This window comes from Juglans microcarpa x Juglans regia, chromosome 4S, assembly GCF_004785595.1.
Source record: "Juglans microcarpa x Juglans regia isolate MS1-56 chromosome 4S, Jm3101_v1.0, whole genome shotgun sequence".
NCBI lineage: Eukaryota > Viridiplantae > Streptophyta > Magnoliopsida > Fagales > Juglandaceae > Juglans > Juglans microcarpa x Juglans regia.
The window spans coordinates 23,227,439-23,255,337 of NC_054601.1; the positions used below are offsets into that span (position 1 = coordinate 23,227,439).

General features: G+C 35.6%; 2 protein-coding genes across 3 annotated transcripts in view; both read left to right on the forward strand.

Moving 5' to 3' along the window:
• The window catches only part of LOC121262559 (leucine-rich repeat receptor-like serine/threonine-protein kinase BAM1), a 119,923-nt gene that overhangs the window by 89,463 nt on the left and 2,561 nt on the right, over window positions 1-27,899 (forward strand). The window lies entirely within an intron of this gene.
• Window positions 1,434-23,728, forward strand: LOC121262157 (receptor-like protein 33). Its single transcript, XM_041164563.1, has 4 exons — window positions 1,434-2,363; window positions 2,802-3,412; window positions 6,390-6,406; window positions 22,171-23,728. The coding sequence occupies exons 1-4, from the start codon at window positions 1,553-1,555 to the stop codon at window positions 23,726-23,728; spliced, it is 2,997 nt and encodes a 998-aa protein (XP_041020497.1). The 5' UTR covers window positions 1,434-1,552.

Sequence of the window (27,899 nt, forward strand, 5' to 3'; positions counted from 1 at the left end):
GAGTCGTAGTCGGAATTGGATTTTTATTTTTTAATTTTAGTTTTTCAGTTGGAGTCGAAGGCATCACCTGATCGACTCCAACTCCGAATATGACTGCAATATTGTACATATGTTATAAAAATATGTATTTATCTATATATTGATCACATATACTAATATAGTTATTTAGTTATATAACTAGAACTTATAGAATCAAATTCAATAATACACTAGTATAAGCTAATTATTATAAAATAATATACTTATACTATAATATAATATAAATAAAATAATAGTATTATTACGTCCAAACATGTATATAAATGAGTTAGATACTGGTATTGAAATAAGTCTAGTATAATAAGTTAATAACACATGATATTAATTTACTAAAGTATAATAACATGTAATTAGACACTAAAAAATTTAGTATATAATTAAGTTATAAATAAGTTAGACATTAGTATAAAAACAAGTAATTAGACATTATAGTATAAATCTAGTATATAAATAAATTAGACGCTGATATAGAAAGAACGAATAAGTCTAGTATAATAAGTCAATAATACATAATATTAATTTACTAAAGTATAATAACATGTAATTATACACTAAAAATAAGTCTAGTATATAAATAAGTTATAAATAATTTAGACACTAGTGAGTTATATAGTATACATGGCAGTAGCTGAATTGTAGACTTGTGATTTTTTTACTTTGTTGTTGAACTCCTATTGTATTTATGGTTAATATTTTTTATAATTAAAGATTTACTGTAAATACTGATGTGGAATGACCATTAACAAGGGCATTTTGTTGATATTCTTCAAAGAGGTTTGATTATGTTTTTCGTAAACTTGAAATTCAAAAGTCTACAAAAAAGTTTTGTTTAAAAAGTATCTAAATATGAAACTTAAAAAAAAAAAAAAAGCTCAAGAAAAGCCCAAATTTGACTCTGTTCTGACAAGTTAGAGTTAGAGGTGGCGCTCAGATTCGAACTTGTTACGACTTTCAGTCAGATTTAGAGAATTCTGACTCCGATTAGATCGGTGCTCACCCCTAAATCTCCACATTGAATTAGCATAATCTTAATGGCATTTGAAAGCAAACTCAGTTCTCTATAAATTCAAATTTCATAAGACACTTCAAATTACAAAGTTTACTAGACCAAAGTAGCTTGACATTGAACCAATCAAAATGCTGGAAAGAAAGTTTGTTCGATAGTAGTTTAAACCTTGCTCAAGCGAACGTTGCGGGAAATGAGATTTTACGTGGATTTGGAGTTTTAAATGAACTAAAGAAACCTTAACTATATATTGATCATTATACACGACTTCTAGGGCAAAGAGAGGGTCCATAATAGCTCCTATGTGGTCTTCCTTGAAAGAACCCTCCATAAACACATTGAATCCGAGATACTTTCTCACTGATTATTTTCTTCCTACCAAACTACAGAAAAGCTTGTAGCCATAGACATAAATATACATGGTGGGTCTCAATTTTTCTTTTCAAACCACCATTATAAGGCTTCACGCTTAACTTATTACAAACATCTTTCTCACTCCCGCTCCATATGTGCTTCTTCATTACCTCTCTAAACCAAATCATGAAAGTAAAGAGAAAAACAAAAATGCAACTCCTCCTTTCACTTCTGATTATGTGCCTCCTCCACGTCCATCCAACCCTCTCCAGCGGATATCTCCTCTCGGAATACAGAGCCCTCCTCTCCATCAAGTCCTCCATCACTGATGACCCACAATCAGCTCTTTCTACGTGGAACACCTCCACTAGCCACTGCACCTGGTCGGGTATCACATGCCACCCTTCCCGTCGTCGCGTGACCATCCTTGACCTCTCAGACCTTCGTCTCTCTGGTACTCTCTCCCCAGACCTGGCTCATCTCCGTTTCCTCTCCAACCTCTGCGTCGCCTCCAATCAACTCTCCGGGGCCATCCCCGCCGAGCTCTCTTCCCTCTCTGCCCTCCGCGTCCTCAATCTCTCCGACAATCGCTTCAACGGCAGCTTCCCCTCCCAACTCTCCCTCCTCAAGAACCTTCAGGTTCTGGATCTCTACGACAACGACTTGACTGGTGACTTACCCTTGGCCGTCACTCAAATGCCCAACTTACGCCATTTGCATCTCAGCCGTAACTTCTTCTCGGGTGGGATCCCGTCCCAGTACGGGCAATGGGAGTTCCTGGAATACTTGGCAGTATCCGGTAACAAGCTCCAAGGTCCTATACCGCAGGAGATAGGAAACTTGACCAACCTCAGGGAGCTCTACATTGGACAGTACCCTAATATGTACGAAGGTGGCATACCCCCAGAGATCGGGAACCTATCGGAACTAGTTCGTTTCGAAGCCAACAGCTGTAACTTATCCGGTGAGAGCTTCCCCTCCCAACTCTCCCTCCTCAAGAACCTTCAGGCTTTGGATCTCTCTCACAACCGCATGACAGGTGACTTGCCCTTGGCCGTCACCCAAATGCCCAACTTGCGCCATTTGAATCTACGTGGTAACTACTTCTCAGGTCGGATAACGTCCCAGTTCGGGCAATGGAAATTCCTAGAATACTTGGACGTATCCAATAACGAACTCGAGGGTCCTATACCACAGGAGATAGGAAACTTGACCAACCTCAGGGAGCTCTACATTGGGTACTTAAATAAGTACGAAGGTAGCATACCCTCGGAGATCGGGAACCTATCGGAACTAGTTATTTTCGAAGCCAGCTATTGTAACTTATCTGGCAAGATACCACCGGAGATCGGGAACTTGGTGAGCTTGAAATCCTTGGACTTGTCGTATAATGTTTTTACAGGCGAGATACCACCGGAGATCGGGAACTTGGTGAGCTTGAAATCCTTGGACTTGTCGTCTAATGTTTTTACAGGCGAGATTCCTGAGTCTATTGGCGACATGCCGGAACTGGAGGAGTTGAGGTTGTGGGATAACAACTTTACCGGGATCATTCCTCAGAGGCTGGGAAAGAATGGGAAGCTTCAGCGTCTTTATCTTTCATTTAATAAACTGAATGGTACTCTGCCTCCTGATCTGTGTTTTGGGAATCAACTTCAAATTCTGCATACTAAGGAAAATTTATTGTTCGGTCCAATCCCGGACTCACTGGGGAGGTGCGAGTCACTGCATAGTATACAGATGGGGCACAACATTCTCAACGGTTCAATGCCAAGAGACCTTTTCGGTTTGCCCAATCTCACTTACGTGGACCTGCAGAATAACAGTCTGACCGGGAAGTTTCCCATTTCCTCGAGAAAAGATTCTCAATTGAGGGCACTAGATATTTCTGACAACAAGATTCATGGGGAGCTACCTAGTTGGATCTGGAGACTTCCCGATCTTCAGTTTTTGAATCTTTCTCATAATTGTCTAGAGAGTCTAGATGTGAATTTAAACTCTTCCCAAACTTCCGTATCAAGATTGAGGATCATAGACCTTCACTCCAACCAGCTCCAAGGGTAACTTTCAACTCTCCCATTTAATTTTCAAAACTTCATTCTACGTGAGGACTTTGATCGAAAGTTTTTTTTCTTCTCTGTTTCAAGGAATAAATTTGACGGGACTATTCCTATGTCACTGTGCAATGCTACCTATCTTCGTGCTCTAGACTTGTCCCATAATCACTTGACTGGCGCGATTCCCCAATGTTTAATTGAAATGAGTACAACACTAAGCGTGATGGATTTAGGGGGAAATAATCTTGCTGGCATAATTCCTGATTCTTTTTCAGACTTTTGTAGTTTAAAAGCTTTGGTTCTGAATGGAAATCAACTGGAAGGAGAGTTACCAAAATCCCTGGCTAAGTGCAATACAGAGTTGGAGGTTTTGGATGTCGGGAACAACCACATTCAGGATACCTTCCCATGTTATTTGAAGAACATAGACACATTGAGAGTCCTTATTTTGCGATCTAACCAATTTTATGGGTCTGTTAATTGTCTAGACGCTAATACCATTTGGTCCAACCTTCAAATTTTAGACCTGGCCTCAAACCATTTTGTTGGTAAGTTTTCAATACGTTACTTTTCTAGCTGGAAGGCAATGATGGGAACCGAAAATAAGACTGGATCTGAGTTTGAAGATCTCCAATATATAACGCCAGTTCTCACCTATCAAATTACGGTAAATGTTACATTAAAAGGTCAAGATTTAGAGTTAGTGAAGATCCGAACTATCTACACCTCACTTGACCTGTCGTGCAACAGTTTTGATGGACATATACCTGCAGAAATAGGAGAATTCAAAGACTTATATGCCCTCAACTTATCTCACAATGCTTTTACAGGTCAAATCCCACAAGCTTTAGGAAACATTACTGCTCTTGAGTCACTAGACTTGTCGAGCAACAAGCTTATTGGAGAGATTCCTTTCCAACTTGCAGATGGTCTTATTTTCCTGTCAACTCTTAACCTTTCGTTCAATCAATTGGTGGGAAAGATTCCACAGATCAAGCAATTTACTACATTTACAGAAAGTTCATTTGAAGGAAACATACGATTATGTGACTTTCCCATGAAAGAAAAATGCATACATGAAGAATTGAGACTGTCACCTCCTCCATCTGAAGAATCTCACTCGTGTTCTGGGAATTCAATTGATTGGGACTTCATAAGTGTTGAATTGGGATTTGTTTTCGGCTTCGGGATTTTTATTGGACCTCTTATATTTTGGAAGAGGTGGAGGAAACACTACTATAGACATGTCGACGACATTGTTTTTAAGATGTTCCCTCGGGCATACATAAGAATAGAAAATCATCGAAAGCGAGCACACAGGAATCAAGGACGGCAAGCACGTAGGAATCAAGGTGGGAGGGCTTAGTGATAGATACGAGGAGCAAAGTTCAATGATGTCAGGTATGTCTCCAATTGATTTTTTGGTATGCAATTAAATATTGTCCGAAGTGATGTATTATAAATTAGCAAGATTGTTGAAATTCATAAGGCATGATCTCCTACATGGCAGGCTACACAACTTGAACTGGATATGTAGATCGTCATTACAAAGTTGTTCTGGGAAGTCCTAATTGAGAAGTACTAATAAAATAAGAAATATGAGGAAGCAATATGGCGTCCCTCGATCGTTATGGGAATGAAGCCATAATTAGATTTGTGTAAGTTTCTAATAGCAAAATATATGAAACCACTGTTTCTGGTTTGCATAACCTATACGTAGTACTCTCCGTATTGAATTAGCTAATTTTCCTCTATACCATTAAATTATTATTTCTTTCTTTAATTTATTATTAATTCATCTCTTTATTAATTGGGAAAGAAAGTAGAGGGCAATCAAATTAAGGAAGAGAGAGAAAAAAAATATTAATCTATTATTTAGCTGTGCAACAGTGTTAAATTTGTTGGGAGTTTTAGATCCGATTGAATTTGAAAAGTGTTTCATCTTATCTCATTATTATAATTTTTTTAAATTTTTACGTACAATATAATAAACAATTCAACTTTTTCAAATAAAAAAATAATAATAATTTTAAAAAATATTTTTTAACAATATTTTTTTAACCTTCATCTTTCACTTAAAATCATTTTATCTTATCTCTAAATTAATATGTACTTTTTTAATTACGAATAAATATTCAAATTACACTTAGAATTAAAATAAATGAAAAAGTCAAAATCAATATTTTAATATAATATTAATAAACTTGAAGAGTTTGTTATTTAATATTATTAAAAAAATGATTAGTTAAATTTATAAAAAATAAATTTCCTAATCAAATTTTAGTCCAATTTTAGTTAGGTCATTACTAATATTCTGACGAAGATATGATTGATCGTCTTGACTCTTGGAGTCACTAGGCTTTGTCAAGCAAAAAGTATACTAGGAAGATTCAACGGTTTGAGATCTGGTTTGGATTCAAAAATCACTTTTAACTTATTTCATTAGATTTTATTGTTATATTTTTTCAAATTCTCATAAAAAATATAATAAATAATTTAATATTTTAAAATTTTAAAATAAGAATAATATTAAAAAATAATATTCTAATAATATTTTATTCAATTCATCTTCTCAATTCATTTTATCTCATCTTCATATCTAAACCACATCTTAAATTTACATCCAATCAATAGATGTTAAAAACTTCAGAAATAAAGAAACGTATAGATCAATTGCCGGAAAGTTCCTATAGCTTATTATGATATGATTAATGTTTGCTTAAAAGATTGAGCATTTATATATAACTCACAAATATCTTAACATTTTCAGATCCTACAAATGAGAGAATCCAATACTTGATCCTTTCAAATTAGATATCCTCCTAATAAACATGACAATAGATCAGTACAAATCAAATATACCATCCTTCAAATTTCACATTTCTACTCAATTAATGTCCAGGAAAGGAACATATACTCACAATTCTTCTAAGTTCGCCAACTTGGATATGTTACAAGGAATGGGGCCTTCTATGGACGTGCCTTGCATATCACTGCCAAAAAAAAAAAAAAAAATCCTCAGATGGGACAAAAAAAACTAAACTTTTATGACTCCAAGAAGGGAAAGATGGTAGATAGAATGAATGGAAGTACAAGACTCAGAGTCTTGTAAGATTGATCCAATTCCCAACAAAATCGGGTATTTTCCCTGATATTCTGCTCCCATCTATTCTACTGCAGGCAGTAGCTCAAGTTTTAAAAAGATAAAAAGATTAGGAAAACCATATTATCAATTTTGATAAACTTCCTCATAAATTTCATCCTTGTATTCTAATTTTCAGAACTTAATCAAAAAAATTAGATCTCTATTTTTTGCAACTAAATATCACCCACAATTTGCTCAAACTCTTCTCTTTAGCCAAAACATGCATTAAACTAAATAGACTCGAAAAAATCCAAAGTATGAACTACATAGAAAGAATCCGAAAAGAATAATAGACTATACATAGAAAGAATCATAGAAATACATAAGACTGACCATTTGTCTATAAATAGAAAGAATCATAGACTCACATCTACACATGCAAATCCACTTCTGCAAAAATACGAGTCAGCAAGGGAAAGTACATATAACAGTCCAACAAATGTTTGTGCGTAGAGAGGCTAATACCTTATTAAAACCGAGGACGCATTTGGGACTTATGGCAACATAACCAATGTGGGCCATCTCAGTCATAATTCCTACGCGCCAATGATGCTATAAAGATAAAAAATTTATGTGCCATGACACCACATATAACTAAGAGTTAGTTGAAATAAGTAGAGTGTGAAAAATTATATATGAATTCATTAGGATTACACACAATATATGAATTGATTATTTTTTAAAGAGAAAATAAAGCCTCAGTCCACCAATACAGCATCATTATTAACCCCTGTTTGGTTACCAAGAAAACTGAGAGTTTGTATGTAACATGTTTGTCTTTGTTAGAGTTCCTCTAATTCTCACTTATTAAAAAATAAGAAGTTCCTATAATTCTAGGAAGCAGCAGAACAGAGAATAGTGAAAAAATGAGAGACTTGAGACTCTGGTATTCTAAAATGAATCCTATGTTGAACTGTTTGTCTAGACTGTCCCACATTTGTTTATGTGGATGCCGCCTTTTTTGCAATGCGATTGGTGAGTCATGTTCAAATGATACTTTTGAGATATAGTTTTGAGATTAAATATAGTTTTGAGATAGTTTTGATAATTATGGTGATGCACACAATTCAAAACCTGGAAAGGTTACATATAGTTGAGATACTTCTTTTTTTTTTTTATAAAGTTATTGAGATATTTGTAGAAATCAAAGGGGCGCTACTCCAATAGACATGAAGACATTAGAAACACCTTAGTAGAAAATAAAAAGTAAAAGATTTTGAAAATTCGGATAAGAAAAACAAGTGTGAACAGCCCTCCAAAGGTGAATGATGTTGTTTTAAAACTTCCTTTACAATTAGATTTGAAGTTGGGAAGTGTGTGCAAGTTGCTCCATATATATGCTTACATCTACGTATGTAAGTTAGACCTTATAACATTGTACTGTTAGATCGAGAGTAACGTGGAGAGATGAAGGTGAGCTTACGATGAGGCTTACTGAGTTTAAGGAGCGGCGGCTGAGGACCACAATGGTTGGTTGGGCTCAATTTGTTTATAGAGGAAATAAAGGTTGGGTTTCTCTGTTATTGGTGGAGGCGTTTGCTATGTGTTGAGGAGTTGGCAAAGGAAAAACATATAGATGGGAACCGTCTTGGACGTGTTCAATCCAAAGTGTTTCAGTGAATTTTAGTAGAGGAAGACTCAGTATGATGACCAAGAATGAAGGGATAACAAAGGAAGGTGGCGTGAATTGAAAAGTGTGACTTAAGCAATTTATTTATAGTAAGCTTCAATGTGGCTGAAACTAACATGAGTATGTTTTACGCATGTAGAGGAGATTTGGCAATTTATCAATGAGACTTGGTCAGCAGTGTTATGATCAAACACTGAAAGTTTTAACTAACTATTTAATCACGTTTATACATTAATAGTGAAATGATAAAATTAATTTTAATTTGAATTAAAATATTTATAAAAATATTTAATAAAAAATTAAAACTAATAATAATAACTAGATGATTAAATTTATCTTGTATGTATGTCCCAAATTTACGATCGGTCTGTTACAGTTACGCAAGGTCCCACCAACTCTTTCACAATGTGAACTGGGGAAGTGCAGTGAGAGAAGCGAATAGTAATCCGCAGTGAGAGAAGTTGGAAATGTGAAGCAAAGACAATTTGGATGAGAGCATGCCCACTTGTGAAAAACAAGAAGATGCAAGACAAAATGTGTAATGACTTCAGCTGTGAAGTAATACCTAACAACAAATATGCTAATTGCTAAACACCCCACCCTTTATTGTTATTATTATTATTATTATTATTAAAGAGCCGAGAATCACCTGTCCACGAGTGACCCCCTAAACACCCCCACCTTGTTCTTTAATTTGTCAATTATTTAACGGCCTCTGCAATTAAGCATTGAGACACAAATAAATAAAATATTATAGCTCTTTCGCTCCTTCAAATGGATCCCAACCCATTTGAGCTTTTTTGTTGTCAACTATTTTCTTGAAAGAAAAGAGAACTATAAGAAGGAGGATTGGATTGTTCAGGTCCCGGGCCACCATCCAAGCCTTTCCCATATGTTCATTGCCATTATAGTGCTCACTGCATGCACTAAAAGTGGCCAATTCCAGAACTAGAAAAGAAGTCTATATACAATAGCTGCAGCCACAAATTAAGAAAGTAAAAAAATTACAAACCAAATAGATCACACATATAAGAAAAAAATAAAGAAGTGAGAAGCAAAGACCCAATACCTCAAATAAGGAAAACCAATTATGTATATGCAAAGAAGACCTCTTAACTGACTAGAAAAGTATCTCTATCATCAACTCAGTCCGTATTTAAACTCTCAGCACTTTGCTTAAAAAGAAAATCAGCTACAACATTACTTTCGCGATAGATATGAGTAATTTTATAGTCCCACAACAATACTTAGAATCTAAATTAGTTCGAGCAAAACTCTTAATGTGGTGATTCCTACAAACATGTAAAATCTCATTGTATTTACTATTAAGCTGCGCATTAACAACATTTAATTTAGTCGTGAAGTCCACATGTTGTGTTTATCGTTTTTTTCGAATTATAAAATGCGTTCAAGTTAGAAAATTAGAACAAATTTTCAATCTCCCCCCGTTTTAGTGTTTTTTGCAAGCATCCTGCAGCATAATTATATATCCTCTCACCACATTCTTCTTCAACACCCTCATGCAGGCCCCATTATTAGCTAGCACTCTAATGGCACTCATGAGTTTTAAGATCAGACTCACAAAACAATTATTTTATGGGTGCATCTAATTCATGTATTCTATATATTTATTTTGTGTAGGTGGGAATTAAGTATTATTTTGTATTAGAAGTAGGACAAAACAGGAGAAGAAACTGATCCATCATCTGAATCTTAAAAACAGGAGAAGAAACTGATCCAAGGATCAACCCTCCCATCCCCTCTCTTCCCTCCCACCAAATTTAATTGTGTCACCCTATTTCATACTCTCACCAAAATATGGGCCCTTGATTTTAAATGTCAACACATGGGATGATGTTGATCCTTGGATTAGGAGCTATTAAAAAAATATTGTACCATATATATCGTTCTCCACATTATGAACACATAACAGCTTTAAGCTATCCAATAAAATTATAATATACATTTTACAAATCAAAGAAGCTTATCCTTTGAAGAATTTCTATGAAACAGAGTCATATCGGCCGGGATGGGTGGCGGGCATTCCCTCTCCAAAACCATATTAGAGTCTTAATTTTTCTTCTCTACTTATATCAAATCATCTCGTGTATTTCCAATAGTTTATTCAAGAATATATTCAATTGGAAAAAATACTCTTCTCCTTTTATCTTCACTTTCTTGAAAAAAAAAAATAAACTCATTTCAATATAGTTCAACCCATCAAAAGCTCAAAATTAGTGAACTATTATGAATCTCAACAGATAATAACACAATCTCTTATCTTGATATTGCAATTCTCCAAACAATTTGTATCAAAACGCCAATCGCTTTTATCTTCATTAGTTGTAAAACAGAGAAAGAAAACAGAGAAAGAGAAAGTAGAAACTGCAGAAAGAGAACTTCAAGATTTGTGTATGCAAGATTCTTTATTCTCTCTAGAAACTAGATAAAGACTGGCGTGGATTCTTTGTGTTTTGTTCTTTCTGTGTGTAGGGGCGTAAAATAAGTAGGGGAGCGAATAGTAAGTAAGCTGCAGTAATACAACAAGATGCAAGACAAAATTTGTGAAGGACTTTTAGCACAACTTATCAATTGTTTACGGTGATATTTTAGTATTTGTGGCAGAAGTTTCCCACATTTGTGGCGACAAATATCACTGCAAATGTATGTTGTATATGTGACTAGAAGTAATTTTGCCGCAAAAAGTGTACGTTATTTGCGTCCACTTTTACGGGGAAGGATTGTATATTTGAGATACGTTACAACAACTTTTTGAGATACTGTTGCGTAATTAGCGGCGAGAAGAAATTGAAGGAAATAGTTTTTTGCGGTGCTATTTAGTACTTTTTGCACTATTTTTAGTGCCACAAATAGCTTCTATTGAAAATAAATGTAACTTGTGATCAATTTATCATTGGAGTTAATTTTTTCGTGATGATTAATTTGTCTTTAAAAATAGTTATTAACGAATATAATTAATTTCCCACAATAAATTCAATATAAGAGAACAAAAGATTCAGATATCTACAATTTGTTGCCCATTCCACATAATACAAAAGCAAGAATTGCATGCTAAAGGGCAAGCAAACAGGAAAATGCAACACGTCATCCTTGCTTAATTTCTGTGCATTTTGCCATCATTCCAAGATCTTGTCAACATTGGCAAAATACCGCGTGCAAGTCTTTTTCTGATATTCGGTCATGAGTTCCAGAACGATTCCGTAGCATTCGATTCTGGGAATGCCTTGTAGCACTTCATACCATGCATATGAATGTTAAAAAAAAAAAAAGTCCCAAATTGAAATCTGAGTAGTAACAACAACCGCATCAATCAATTGAGTTTTCTTCAAAGGTGTTGGTTATTTTGCTTCATTTTATGACAAGAACTCATTGTAGTGAAAAGCAAAGGCGGCTCAATGTGAATTGAGATCAAAGATAAAAATTTTAAACCAAACTATTATATTTTAACATATCATCCACTAATATCATTGCTAATGCGTGTTTTGTAGCCACCCGTTGTGATGATGCTCCAAGTACCTTGGAGGGTGGAAGAACAGGTGGCTGGGTGCGAATGTGTCACACTCCAGGTATTTACTGCCCAAGGAGATTTTATGTTGATTACAGCTTGGATTTTCTCCATATTAGCTTCGATGCCCCTTTCCGAGATCATGAACCAGAGGAACTTTCCCAATCCTACCCGAAAAGCTCAATTTGCAATATTGAGGTTCATCCCGTACTTCTAGAGGACTACGAAGGATTCCATTAGGTCATCAACGTGCCTCTCTATCTTCTTGCTCTTGACAAGTAGGTTGTCGATGTACACTTCTACGCTATGACCGATTTTTTCTTTAAACGTTCGGTTAACCAATCTCTGTTAGGTGGCTCCGGCATTCTTGAGGCCGAAGGACATAACCCGGTAGTAGTACACACCTCTGACCATATTAAAAGCAGTCTTCTCCTTAATTTCTAGGCTGATATGAATTTGATTGTACCCAGAGCTTGCGTTCATGAAGCTCAGTATCTTGTGTATGGTTGTCGAGTCGACGATCAAGTTGATGTGTGTCCTTTGGACATGCCTTGCACAGGTCGGTGAAGTCTACACACATCTTCCACTTGCCATTCAACTTTCGTACTAGGACCACTTTGGAAAGCCATTCCGGGTAATGGGCTTCCTGGATGAATCCCGCAGCTAGTAGTTAGTCGACCTCCTCTGCTATTGTGAAGTACTTATCTGCGATGAAGCTTCGCCTCTTTTTTCGGACCTTACTTGCATCGAGGTTCACACTTAAGCAATGTTTTATTACATTCCTATCGGTCCCAAGTATATCACCATGGCACTAGGCAAATACATCCTGATGTTCAGCGAGTAATTGGGACCTCGTTCCGCTACTCATCCTTATCCCTAATCTCACCCTCCTCTCTGAATGCACGATGTCCATATATCAATTCAAAGGACTCATCGGTCTCTCTGATAGCCCCGAAGCTAGTTCCCTGCTCCAGGCACAAGCCTTCCCACATGCTTCTCTGTCTCTGCAGTTATGTCTTCTCGATCGGCAGGTGCATCTTCTTTGTTGTGGGCTTCGGGAGCGAGTGACAATGGGCATATAAAAAGTAGGCTAATGCTGTTAAACCAAAATAATTTTGTATCCCACAGATGATGCCAACTTTGAATGCGTATTTTGTAGCCACTCACGATAACGACACTCTAGGTACCTGCGAGGGTGAAAGAAAGGGTGGCTGGGTGCAAATGTGTTGCCGCAGATGCCAAGTCAGAATCTCTAGAACTAGAGAGAAAAAAAAAAAGAGAGTAGTGAGAAGTTAGAGAGAGTGATCCAGTCCGTAACATGCCTTTTTCTCTGCCTCATGTTCTCTCCTCGTTGGGGTCCTATCCACTCAGACTACTATACTACCGCATTCAATGCGGCAACCCCTTCTTTGCAACTGGGTCTTCTATCAAGATTTCCTACGTGCATGCCATGTCGGCATATTTAATGCGGCATTTCCTCTTCGTGTAATATCGGCAGGGCTCCACCAGCATCTGCCATGATCTAGATCTCCCCTGCAAAAGGTTGGGTCAGGCTAGGCACACCTAAACCTCAAGGCAAGAGCCCATACGAGTATAGGCCCCATCTCAGAAATGGGAGAAGTATCCCTTCCAATCATTTTTTTTATTGAAAGAATTGAAGACTTCTTTTTTTTTTCACTCATCGAACTTTCTATCATCATCATTATAGTAAACCTACATTATTTATCCTATTTTAGACTTTATTCTAATTTATTTTCAAAATATAATAAGACATTTATAATTTTTAGGGCTTGCTCTTTGGAGGGCCTTAGACAACTACCTAATGGCCTAACCATGGACTCGGCACCGGTAAAAAGATAAATACGAAAAAGAATATTTATTGGACAAATTTTAGAACTTTGATTACATCGGACTCCTAATTTAATATTCGAGCAAGTTCGAACTTGTTAACGAGTTGTTTGATTTAAATAAATAGATTCTTTATATTTTATTTGATAATTTTATCTGCAATGTTGATAAATAAACTTTGAGTTTCTACTAATATCTTTCTAAAGTTTTATACACCAATATTAACAATTAGATTCATAAAGACTCAAATAACATGTTTAATATTAGGAACATGATTTGTTATACGTTTTTAAATATTCTTATTATAATGATGGAGTTAATTAATATCATAAAAAATAAATGCGAAATTATTCGAATTTATATGAGCTTATACATGAAGTTGAGCTGATCTGTATAGAAGTTGTATCATTAATAACTAATCATAATTTTGTGTTGACGAACAACTTGTTTAAGAAATAAATCGAGCTTAATCGTGTCTGACCAAGTCGATCTCAAGCTTCCTTTTCTTTCTTCTCTCATACTTATCATGTTTAAGGTAGAGAGAGAAGCGCTGAAATGTATGTTGCATGCCCTTCCATTTGCAAAGTTCAAGTTGCAATTGGAAAGCCCCAATGTGAGAGTCGTCGATATTGCGCAACGTAGCATTATTTCTCGTTCCTGCTCGCAAAGTTTAAGCATATATGGCTCAAAATGTAGCAAAAGCCTAGTTGATTGGAAATGATAAATTTTATTATTTAATTTACAGTCTAACAAAAAAGGAGAATATGAACCCGACATGATTTAACTTGCAGATGTTTTTGTAAGGTTGGGTTTGGTTTGTTGTTGGAATGAGATCCAATATTCCAATGCTTTTTTATTCAATCTAGCTTTAACTTTTATTCTTTTTATATGATTATTTGTTTATAATGGGTTTTTTTATAAGTTGGATACATAGTTTAGAAGATTAGGCCTCTTTGAATTTAGAGATGAGTTGAGATGGTTTTAAATTAGTGGAATAAAATATTGATAGAATATTATTTTAATAATATTATTATTTTAAAATTTGAAAAAATTAAATTATTTATTATATTTATGTGAAAATTTAAAAAAAATTATAATAATAAGATAAGATAAGTTTATATGAATTTCGAATCCAACCAATACTTTATCAAGATATGAGTCGGTACGTAGTCTGGAGTCGTTAGAGTTGTAAAGCAAAAAGCATACTAGAAAGATTCCTCCCAAATCGCGTCTTATTTTTCAATCGAGCTTTAACTTTTAAGTCCAGTCAATAAATGTTAAAGATTCAACAAATAAAGCAACTTTAATGAATAAACTTTGGCAGAAAGTGCTTATATGGCCCTGATTATAAGGTTAGGCTGTAGAGATCGATAGTTAATTATTAATTCAAGAGAGTACTGCTTGACTTAGAAATTAACATAAAGTGGAGTGATAAATGAATCTAGCAAAATTAAAACAAAGTCTAACAATAAAAAAATAAGAATGTTACATACAGTTGTGAAGAGTGCAAGTACCGTACAGTCGCTTTGAAAAGAGTAGAGTCTTCTATTAATATATATGAGTCCCGTATTTATTCATCTTTTTTAAAGTGATTGCGTGACGTTTACACACTCACGATTGTAACTATCATTTCTCATAAAAAAGAATATGAGCTCAAGGTGATTTGTTATAGTAAGATTAACTTACACATGTTTTTATAAGCTTTGTTTAGTTTTCTGTTGGAACTGGACCAATGTTTTGAATACCGTACTGGAAACAGTATCGGTCAAAGCACTGGAACGAAATATTTCAGTACCGGTACCGGTACCGTTTCGTATACCGTTTCAGGATAATCGATATATGAATAAATTATATATAAATACATATATATATAAATTATAAATAGCCTAGTCTGAATTGGAAGTCAAAAAATAAGCTTGTAGTATGAAAAATAAAATAAAATTGATGGCCGAAATATAGGCCGGTACAGGCCGAAATTGAGGCCGGTACCGGCCGGTATTTGAGCTGGTACGAAACGTATATGGTACCTGTATCGGCCCAACAGTCGGTACGGCAAATATCATCCATACCGACCGGTACGGTACGAGATTAAAAATAGTGAAGTGGACCCATGGAATGTGAGACATGATGGATTTAGTCCCAATAGAAATAAGATCCAATCTAATGCTTTTTGAATGTTGCCAGGTGAAAAATAAAGCATGATTTGGATTTTGATATGAGATGAGATGGTTTTGGATGAGTTGAATAAAATATTATTATAATATTATTTTTAATATTATTATTGTTTTAGAATTTAAAAATGTTGAATTGTTTATTATATTTTGTGTAGAAATTTGAGAAAGTTATAATAATGTGATAAGATGAGTTGAAATCATTTTTTAATCCAAACGAGCCTAAAAGTAAAAGAATCGTAAGACCTACCTTCCAAGATTATTAGCATCATCGATGAAAAATATATCTTAAATATTAAATTTTATTGTTCTTAAATAAAATAAGAGCATGGAAGTTGTGATGAGAGAAGTAGTTATAATTATAAGTTAATCCATCATCCAACAAACTTTACGAAGATATAAGTGATCATCTTGGCTCTTGGGAGTCACTAGACTTTGTCAACCAAGAAGTATACCAAGAAGATTCCTCGATCTCCAACAACCTTTTTAAGTTTACTTAAAAAGAATATGAACCCGACATATTTGTGAGACTCGGATATAGTTCCAATAGGAATGAGATCCATCTTGCTAGTGAATGAATTTTAAATATGAATTTTTGTAAGTATTATTTTTATAAATATCTGTAATGTTTGTTTGAATAATAATTTGTTACAATTTCAAATAGATATGTCTCTCAAACGCAAAGCAACACCTGCGTCATCCCCATTTATTATTGAGTCCCCGTGTGATTCACCTGCCATGAATAGTAAGCCAACATTACCAAATCCAGAACAATGTATTTTATCAAATTAAATATCACATTTTATGCTCAATTTAAGTAATATATCTATAAAATAATTAATTTAATTAAAATACACATTTTAATTACTGTATATATAGTTATTGTAAGCCAGCGCCGAGGTAGAGGTACTAAAAGGGGTGTCTGCATAGAGAAAATAAGGAACATATGTAAAATCAATGTTAATATTCTTGATGATCACACCGGTGGCTCCAGAGATTTGGCAGCATGACTTACTTCTTATGTTAGTACGCATACTCGCACGTATGCACCAATTACTACATCATCTTGGTCTAAAGTTCTCCAAGATGTGAAAAACTAGATCAAAAAGCGTTGTTCGGTAATAAGCTACATATCAAGCAACTATAACATGTTATTTTCAAGTTACTTTGTATTTATACTAATTGTTTATAATTTTTTAAAGGATGAGTTTGAGCTTAATTTTGGTCGACGAGAGGATCGATTAACGATTGAAAAACTAATGTCGAATGCATTCCGGAGGTATAAAGGTTGATATCATGCACACTATAAGAAGTTCAGTACTACAATAGAGGTGCGCCAAAATCCATTTCAAGCAATGCCACCAAACGAATGAGAGAATGTTTGTGATATGTTTGAAAATCCTGCTTATCAGGTAATTTTGCTGCTATCTTTTTTTAGTAGTATATGATAGATGTATTAAACATCTAAACTAATATTTTTTTTAGCAACGGAGTACTGTGAACAAAGCAAATAGATCAAATTTAACGATACACCATCATGCGGGTTCTCGATCTTTTCATCATTTGTCTAACAAAATAGTAAGTTATTTTAGTCTCCGTTAAATATTAACATATAATACACTTTTCAGATTTAAGTTCTAATATAGATTTTCCTTTTGCAGAAAAAAGAAAGTCTCGCTGACTATGATCTAACCCAATTGTATGCTAAAGCACATAAAAATCGTGATAGTGGTTGGGCCAGTCCCGAAGCAGAGTCAAATTATGTAAATTTAAGTTTTTTTAATTCCATTATCACATAATATTTTTGTTACTTATACTAACTTTAATGTTTTTGTTTTTGTAGGACAAGATGATATTTCTTAAGGAAACTGCTGCGGATTCATCTGATGCATCATCTGTCAACGATGCTCAGATTCTTTCTCAAGTTCTTAGATCACATTCTAGATATTTGAAGGGATTAGGACGTTGCGTGAAGCCGTGCTCAATATCGTCATCCTCTTCTCGAGCCAGATCGAATGACAACAAGACTAAGGAATTGGAGGAAGCAACACTTGAGATAGAACGATTGAGATCAAAGGAAAAAGAATTGTTGACCCAATTAGATCAAGCATCGAATCTTGAGGTGAGATTAGAAGAGAACATGCAGAGGAGATTGAGGCAGGGGTACAAAAAACTGTGCTTGAACAGTTGCAGTCAATTATGTCCCAAAACTCTATACCATCACCACAATCTTAAAATTTATTTTTTCTTTTATTGTCTTTTCTATTATTATGTTCCAAAACATTTCAACAATTGATGTTTGAAATTTGTGTAATACTAGTATGATATTTTTAATAAATTAAATTCTATTCTGTATGATTAATACCGTTCGAACAGTAAATAACCAGTTCGAACGGTAAATTACCATTTATAAATCCATTAGAACAAAAACAGACCCATTCGAACAAAAAATAACCAATTCGAACGACAAACGAGAAATATAATTCGTACGGACATTCGAACAATAAAATATTTTTTTGAACAACATTAATTTTCAAAACACCGTTCGAACAGACAGAATTTCACAAAATAAAATGTTTGTTCGAATAGACATAATTTATATTCGAACAAAAGTCATTCGAACAAAATTTATTGGTTCGAACATTCTGTTCGTTCGAACAGGATCAAATATAGTTATTTGTTTGAATGGACGGGTCGGTTCGAACTGAAAAATATTTCATTCAAACAATTTTTTAAGACGAAATTGGTTCGTATAAAAAAGAACTCGGATTTAGTTCTAATAGGACTATTCTCAGTACCCAAAAGCAAACGCAAAAGCAACAAGGCATCACCATGTTAACCAACAAAACTGACCCTCTGAATTACTTTAGATAGAAAGATTTATCCCCAAATCGCGTTTTATTTTTCAATCGAGCTTTAACTTTTTAGTCCAATCAATAAATGTTAAATATTCCACAAATAAAACAACTTTAATGAATAAACTTTGGCAGAAAGTATCCGCGTGGGTCCTAATTACTTTAGATATTATATTTAAATATTTATTTTCATTTAAGAATAAAGTGAGCTTCCGTCCTAATGGCTGCTATCAGATAACGAAGAGAAAGGCCAAGTTAGTCAATAGACACGTATGAAAGGGAGACCACTTTGTGGATTTTTTTTTTTTTCTTAAAAAAAAAAAGTTTTAACGTAGAGAAAGGCAGAGTTAGTCAAAAAGACAAGTATGAAAGAGGGGAAGCGTCGCCCGATCGACTCCAACTCCGAATCTACTACAATATTTCACATGTTATAAAAATATATATATTTATCTATATATTAATCATATATATTAATATAATTATATAATTATGTAACTAGAATTTATATAGTTAAATTTAATAATATATTAGTATGAGCTAATTATTATAAAATAATATACTTATACTATAATATAAATAGACTGATAATAGTATTTATAAACATCATAGTATTACTAACATACAAAATCAAATGTAGAAATGAGTTAGACACTAATATTGAGATAAGTCTATTCTAATAAGTTAATAACACATAATACTAATTTATTAAAGTATAATAACATGTAATTAGACATTAGAAATAAGTCTAGTATACATATAAGTTAGAAATAAGTTAGGTACTAGTATAAAAACATGTAATTAGACATTATAGTATAAGTCTAGAATATAAATAAATTAGACACTAGTATAGAAATAACTAATAATTCTATTACAATAAATTAATAACACATAAACTAATTTACTAAAGTATAATAACATGTAATTAGAAACTTGAAATAAATCTAGTATACAAATAAGTTATAAATAAGTTAGACACTAGTAGCTAATATTTTTTATAGAGTCATGCTACATAGAAGTCCAACACTTTGCACACCACTTAGAAACGTGTGATTTTATTTTTTTATCCTCATATTTCATGAAATATGAAAGTAAAAGAGTAAAATCACATGTCTTTTATAAATAGTGTGCAGGAGTATGGTGCTTATGTATAGAACTTTTCTTTTTATAATTAAAGATTTACTATAAATATTGATGTGCAATGACCATTAATAGGGGCATTTTGTTGAGTGTTCAAAGATTTTTTATTATCTTTTTAGTAAACCTCAAATTCAAAAGCCCACAAAAAAGTCTTGTTTAAAAATTCGTTAAATATTAAGCTTTAAAAAGGTTAAAAAAAAGTCCAAATCCAATTCTGTTCCGACAAGTTGGAGTCTGATTTTCAGAATTCTAACTCTAGCTGGATCGGTGCTCACTCCTAAATCACGACATTGGATTAGAGCTTAATCTTAATGGCATTTGAAAGCTAACTAAATTCTCTATAAATTTCACAAGACACTTCAAATTACGAAGTTTACTAAGCCAAAGCATCTTGACATTGAACCAATCAAAAAGCTGGAAAGAAAGTTTGTTCGATAGTCGTTTAAACCTTCTCAAGCGAACATTGCGGGGAACGATATTTTACGTGGATTTGGAGTTTCTAAATGACCTAAAGAAACCTTAACTATATATTGATCATTATACATGACTTCTAGGGAAAAGAGAGGCCACAATAGCTCCTATGTGGTCTTCCTTGAAAGAACCCTCCATAAACACATTGAATCCAAGATACTTTCTCATTGACTACAGAAAAGCTTGTAGCCACTAGACATAAATATAAATGGTGGGTCTCAATTATATTTTTCTTTTGAAACGGCCTTTATAAGGCTTCACACTTAACTTATTACAAACATCTTTCTCAATCCCACTCCATATCTCATCTTCATTACCTCTCTAAACCAAATCATGAAATTAAAGAAAAACACAAATATGCAACTCCTCCTTTCGCTTCTGATTATGCTCGTCCTCCACGTCCATCCAACCCTCTCCGGTAGATATCTCATCCCGGAATACAAAGCCCTCCTTTCCATCAAGTCCTCCATCACTGATGACCCACAATCAGCTCTTTCTACGTGGAACGCCTCCACTAGCCACTGCACCTGGTCGGGAATCACATGCCACCCTTCCCGTCGTCGCGTGACCATCCTCGACCTCTCAGACCTTCGTCTCTCTGGTACTCTCTCCCCAGACCTGGCCCATCTCCGTTTCCTCTCCAACCTTTCCATCGCCGCCAATCGACTCTCCGGGGCCATCCCCGCCGAGCTCTCTTCCCTCTCCGCCCTCCGCGTCCTCAATCTCTCCGAAAATCGCTTCAACGGCAGCTTCCCCTCCCAGCTCTCCCTCCTCAAGAACCTTCAGGTTTTGGATCTCTATGACAACGACATGACCGGTGACTTGCCCTTGGCCGTCACTCAAATGCCCAACTTACGACATTTGCATCTCGGCCGTAACTTCTTCTCGGGTGGGATCCCGTCCCAGTACGGGCAATGGGAGTTCCTGGAATACTTGGCAGTATCCGGTAACAAGCTCCAAGGTCCTATACCGCAGGAGATAGGAAACTTGACCAACCTCAGGGAGCTCTACATTGGACAGTACCCCAATATGTACGAAGGTAGCATACCCTCGGAGATCGGGAACCTATCGGAACTAGTTCGTTTCGAAGCCAGCTATTGTAACTTATCCGGTGAGAGCTTCCCCTCCCAGCTCTCCCTCCTCAAGAACCTTCAGGCTTTGGATCTCTCTCACAACCGCATGACAGGTGACTTGCCCTTGGCCGTCACCCAAATGCCCAACTTGCGCCATTTGAATCTACGTGGTAACTACTTCTCAGGTCGGATAACGTCCCAGTTCGGGCAATGGAAATTCCTAGAATACTTGGACGTATCCAATAACGAACTCGAGGGTCCTATACCGCAGGAGATAGGAAACTTGACCAACCTCAAGGAGCTCTACATTGGGTACTTAAATAAGTACGAAGGTAGCATACCCTCGGAGATCGGGAACCTATCGGAACTAGTTATTTTCGAAGCCAGCTATTGTAACTTATCTGGCGAGATACCACCGGAGATCGGGAACTTGGTGAGCTTGAAATCCTTGGACTTGTCGTCTAATGTTTTTACAGGCGAGATTCCTGAGTCTATTGGCGACATGCCGGAACTGGAGGAGTTGAGGTTGTGGGATAACAACTTTATCGGGATCATTCCTCAGAGGCTGGGAAAGAATGGGAAGCTTCAACGTCTTTATCTTTCATTTAATAAACTGAATGGTACTCTGCCTCCTGATCTGTGTTTTGGGAATCAGCTTCAGATTCTGCATACTAAGGAAAATTTATTGTTCGGTCCAATCCCAGACTCACTCGGGAGGTGCGAGTCGCTGTCTGAGATCCGAATGGGGCATAACTTTCTCAACGGTTCAATGCCTAGAGACCTTTTCGGTTTGCCCAATCTCTTTGTCGTGATGCTGCAGAATAACCGTCTGACCGGGAAGTTTCCCATTTCCTTGAGAAAGGATTCTCAATTGAGGGCACTAGATATATCTGACAACAAGATTCATGGGGAGCTACCAAGTTGGATCTGGAGACTTCCCGATCTTCAGTTTTTGAATCTTTCTCATAATTGTCTAGAGACTCTAGATGTGAATTTAAACTCTTCCCAAACTTCCGTATCAAGATTGAGGATCATAGACCTTCACTCCAACCAGCTCCAAGGGCAACTTTCAACTCTCCCACTTAATTTTCAAAACTTCATTCCACGTGAGGACTTTGATCGAAAGATTTTTTTCTTCTCTGTTTCAAGGAATAAATTCAACGGGACTATTCCTATGTCACTGTGCAATGCTATCGATCTTGGTGCTCTAGACTTGTCCCATAATCACTTTACTGGCACGATTCCCCAATGCTTAATTGAAATGAGTACAACACTAAGCGTGATGGATTTAGGTGGAAACAATCTTACTGGCGTAATTCCTGATTCCTTTTCAGACTTCTGTAGTTTAAAAGCTTTGGTTCTGAATGGAAATCAACTAGAAGGAGAGCTACCAAAATCCCTGGCCAAGTGCAATAGAGAGTTGGAGGTTTTGGACGTCGGGAACAACCGCATTCAGGATACCTTCCCATGTTATTTGAAGAACAGAGACACATTGCGAGTCCTTATTTTGCGATCTAACCAATTTTATGGGTCTATTAGTTGTCTAGACGCTAATACCACTTGGTCCAACCTTCAAATTTTAGACCTGTCCTCAAACCATTTTGTTGGTAAGTTTCCAATACGTTACTTTTCTAGCTGGAAGGCAATGATAGGAACTGAAAATAAGGCTGGACATCAGCAATATATAATGCCAGTTCACTCCTATCAAATTAAGGTAAAAGTTACATTAAAAGGTCAAGAATTGGAGTTGGTGAAGATCCTAAATATCTTCACCTCACTTGACCTGTCGTGCAACAGTTTTGACGGACATATACCTGCAGAAATAGGAGAATTCAAAGCCCTATATGCCCTCAACTTATCTCACAATGCTTTTACAGGTCAAATCCCACAAGCTTTAGGAAAGTTGACTGGTCTTGAGTCACTAGACTTGTCGAGCAACAATCTTATTGGAGAGATTCCTCTCCAACTTGCAGATGGTCTTATTTTCCTGTCAACCCTTAACCTTTCGTTTAATCAATTGGTGGGAAAGATTCCACAGATCAAGCAATTTCCTACATTTCCAGAAAGTTCATTCGAAGGAAATATAGGATTGTGTGACTTTCCTCTAAAAGAAAAATGCATACATGAAGAATTGGAACCGTCACCTCCTCCATCTGAAGAATCTCATTCGTATTCTGGGAATTCAATTGATTGGGACTTCTTAAGTGCTGAATTAGGATTTGTTTTCGGCTTCGGGACTTTTATTGGACCTCTTATATTTTGGAAGAGGTGGAGGAAACGCTACTATAAACATGTCGATGACATTGTTTTTAAGATGTTCCCTCGGGCATACATAAGATCAATAGAAAATCATCGAAGGCGAGCACACAGGAATCAAGGACGGCAAGCACGAAGGAATCAAGGTGGGAGGGATTAGTGACATATGCGAGGAGCAGTGCTAGTCAATGATGTCAGGTATGTCTCCAATTGATTTTTTGGTATGCAATTAAATGTTGTCCGAAGTGATGTATTATAAATTAGCAATGCTCAATGGCCTCGATCGTTATGGGAATGAAGCCATAATTAGATGTTTAACTCGCGAGGTAGAAAGGAATATAAGAAATTACATTTGTACAAGTTTCTAATAGTATTGGCGTTACTTTATATAAGAATTTAGTCAAATTTAGCAAAATATATGGAACCACTTTTTCTGGTTTGCATAACTTATAAGTAATACTCTCCGCATTGAATTAGCTAATTTCCTCTATACCATTAATTATTATTTCTTTCTTTAATTTATTATTAATTCATCTCTTTATTAATTGGGAGAGATAGTAGAGTGCAATCAAATTAAGGAAGAGAGAGAGAAAAAATATTAATCTATTATTTTGTTAGGCAACAGTACTAGTTAAATTTGTTGGGAGTTTTAGTTGAAAGTTGCATAACTCAATGCTACCAGCACTAGTGCATTGACAATGGCATAACCAAATGTCAATGTAAGTCCATAATTTAGCTATATGCGAGAAAAAACATCTACATTGGACTAGCCAATGGTCCAAAACTCAACATATGAGCTATAATAATTTTTTGAGAGCTCTCCATTGTTGGCGAGTCACTATTCACCCTCCATTGGATTATTTTATTATTTTCATCAACCTCCCCCTTTATCTTTCTCTCATTCTTTTCTCTCTCGTCAACCCGCAAGCTTCCTCGTTCTGTTGCTTCTCGAGTCTTCATCCCTTGCTCCTCGTTCGTTCCTCTCCTCTCCGAGGTCGTCTTCTTCCCCATCTTCTTCTAGGGCAAACAAGTGATTTCTTTTGAGGGTTGAAAACCCTCTGGCCAACTTCTGTCTCCTGGGCGATCTATTAACGCCTTTTTTGTTCAACTTTCGTCTCCCTCTCCTTCCCAATAATAATTTAGGGATGGGTTTTTGAAAAAATGTTTGCAGACAAGGGAAAGAAACCCAAGGTCCCAGAGATGGCTAAAGTGTATTTGCAAAATATATATATATATAAAAAAAATTGTCAAATATTATTAAAATATATAATATTATATTATTATTTTGACTTTAAGATGGCTAGTCCAATGTGGATTCACTTAGCCAAAAGTTGAGATTCTAGCCAAACTTTAGACTTGGCAATTGCCAATACTCTTTGAGCATCTCCATTGGATTATACAAATACAACTCGAGTTTGGCTAATAGACCCTAAAAATAGTATACATTGGATTATGTAAATCCAAAAAATATAACTTTTAGCTACAATATTTTAGGATTGATGGTTATATTTGGTGGGTAATACTAGATATAGTCGTGGAGCGTGCAAACGTCGTGCAGTCGCTCGGAAAAAAAAATGAGTTCCACTATTAAAAATTATTATTTTTCATATGGGTCCCATATTTATTCATTTTTTTCAACGCGATGCTTGTATACTTATGACTGCAATTATCATTTTTCATATTTGGTGGTCACTGTAGCTTGACCAAATTGATTAAAAAATATTTTCTCTCTCCTTCAATACTCCCTCCTGACCGCATTTTCCCTTTCTTCCTCCCGCGATATTTCCCCTCCATTTCTTCTCCCTCATTCCTCTCTTCCTTTCATTTCTCCATTTCTCCATACCACCTTCCCATCGCAGCACCTGCACATTCTCTTGCGGTATCAAAGGCCACCAAAGGCAAAAAATTGCTTGGTTGGCATCACCCCCTAACCCTCTCTCTCCCTCTCTCTCTCTCTCTCTCTCTCTTCCGCCTCGGAGTCGTCTAAATCTAACCCTAATATTTCACAGCCCTTCTCTCTCCTTCTCTATCTAGAATTTGCCTTATCCATCTCGATCTCAATCAATTGCAGGTACGAGCCCTAGAGTTTCCATTGTCAGTTGGTTCTAATATTCATATTCGTCGATACTTGTTGTCTAGTTTGGAACTATGTTATCTGATAATTTCAAGCTATAACTACTACAAATTTGATTTTTAGGGACGAAATTATTTAGGGATGAACTAAATTTCATCCCTAAAAGTAATTTTTTGAGACAATTTAAATTTCATCCCAAAAAATTGATGACTTTTCAAAACAAATATCCGTTCGAACAGTATTTTCTATAACAAATTAAATCATCTCAACGAGTTTTGTATGTTCGAATGAATAAAAATCCGTTCGAACAGTAAAATCTTGGCGAGGATGTAATTTATTATGCCAGGGAAAGTTCAAACCCGTTCGAGCGATAAATTTGTTTGTTTTAGCGGAAAAGATTTGGTGGCAAAACCTGATGGGAAGGTTTCTAAACCGTTCACATATTTAGTTCTAACATATTCAAACACCACATTTATACATTAAACCTAAAATATTAATCTCGGTACATAACTCAAAATATAAAAAATATATATCATATATATGAATTCATTAATTAATTTTATGTAATTAATTTAAAAATATTTTAATGATTTCTTTTATATTAAATAAGATTTTTAGTTAAATAAATATTATCAGTCATACACCACATAATATAAATAAATAATTACTCCAAAAAAGACAAAATATTTAATTTATAACTAAAGCAAATTATCAAAACACCATATATAATGTCCATAACTATAACAAAAAAAATAGAAACTACTGTGATGCGAGGTCTATGCACACATCCTCGACTGCAGCTAATCGTGTCTCTACCTGTGCCAGTCGGGTATTGAGAGTGACCTGAGTTGCATTACTGGCATTAATCTTTGTACGTAACTCAAAGACGCTAGCAGTAATGTCTGTATGCAACTTAGACATGTCAATATGCACTGCATCGATCACCGCTGATGTGTGTATGTCGATCTCAGCACACAATATGTTGGCCATCTCCTCACGAGTAAATGTCCGTGATGCCTCGGCCTGTGTAGACGCCTCACCAGCCGATACTCCAGCATCTCCCGGCTGTGCATCTCTCTGAATATCAGCCCTATTAGGAATAGGTCCACAAAAATGAAGTCTCGAATGTCCCGTGCTCCGTGACAAAGTGGTGCTGTTGATCGGTCCCATCGGCTCCCGTGCAAGCTCGCCAACTTTTGGCACGACCCCGGAATGTAGTAAAAATCTAATGATCAGGATCCCAAATGGCAGTATATCTATCGTAATGTACCGAGCCTCTGATCGAATCCTCTCTAATATATACCCCACGAGGTCGATCGGAATGCCACGAGTGACCCGTATCATAAATTTCGCTCGATCCATGCCAACCTCGGTCTTGTGCTGTTGAGGGTCAATATTGTTGGCGATGATCAAATTTATGATTTTAAAGAAAGAAGATAAATCTGCATGCCTAATGTTCTTCGTCCCATCATACACTGGAGCATCTGGACTAACAATCAAGTCTCTGACCTCATGATCAGCAAGTGTATCGACCTCATCTATGTAAACTGGTCCCTCATGAGCCATCTCTGCATCACCTGAAGGATCAGACTCTCTAGGCGGCAGGTTCGGATAGGCATCGACCAGCCTAGGAATACCGAGATATACAGTGAGTCTGTCCGCTGAAAATATAACAGGAGCTCCTCGGACACAGATCCTGTATGCCCCTCCATTGTCTGGGCTGGCACCACCGAGCTCTTTATAGAACTCAGCAACGATTTCAATGTAGAAAATGAGCTTCATTTCTTCTTCTCGTTGATCTAAGATTGGTGCCCAACCACGATCATTGAATATTGATGGGAGAGAATGACCCTCCTATAAAAGAGTCACAAAATCAAACAGTTTTACCTGCCGCTCAAGTAAAACAGTCCGCTCGAACTATTAGGATGGAAGGTTCCCCTGATGTACTATGTTTACAGCCCCTATAAGACATTATTATGAACCTGAAATTTAAAAATAAAATATATATTCAACATTAGTGATAAAATCTAATATGAGAAATGATTCACAAAATTATATACTAATAGCAATTCAATATATTAATTGATAGAACAATTTAATAAAACGATGAAAATAATTTAATAAGCTAATATAAAGTAAATGGTTCTAACGAAATATATAGTGGTCGAACGGAAATTATAACGTTCGAACGAAAAAAAAAAAAAAAAAAAGTGGTCAAACGAAAACAACTTATTTGGTTCAAACCGTTCGAACGTCA

Coding starts and splice junctions, on each gene's coding strand:
- LOC121262157 (XM_041164563.1), top strand. CDS start 1,553: ATGTGCTTCTTCATTACCTCTCTAAACCAAATCATGAAAGTAAAGAGA. Junction 2,364..2,801: donor CAACAGCTGTAACTTATCCG/GTGAGAGCTTCC, acceptor ATGTTTTTACAG/GCGAGATACCACCGGAGATC.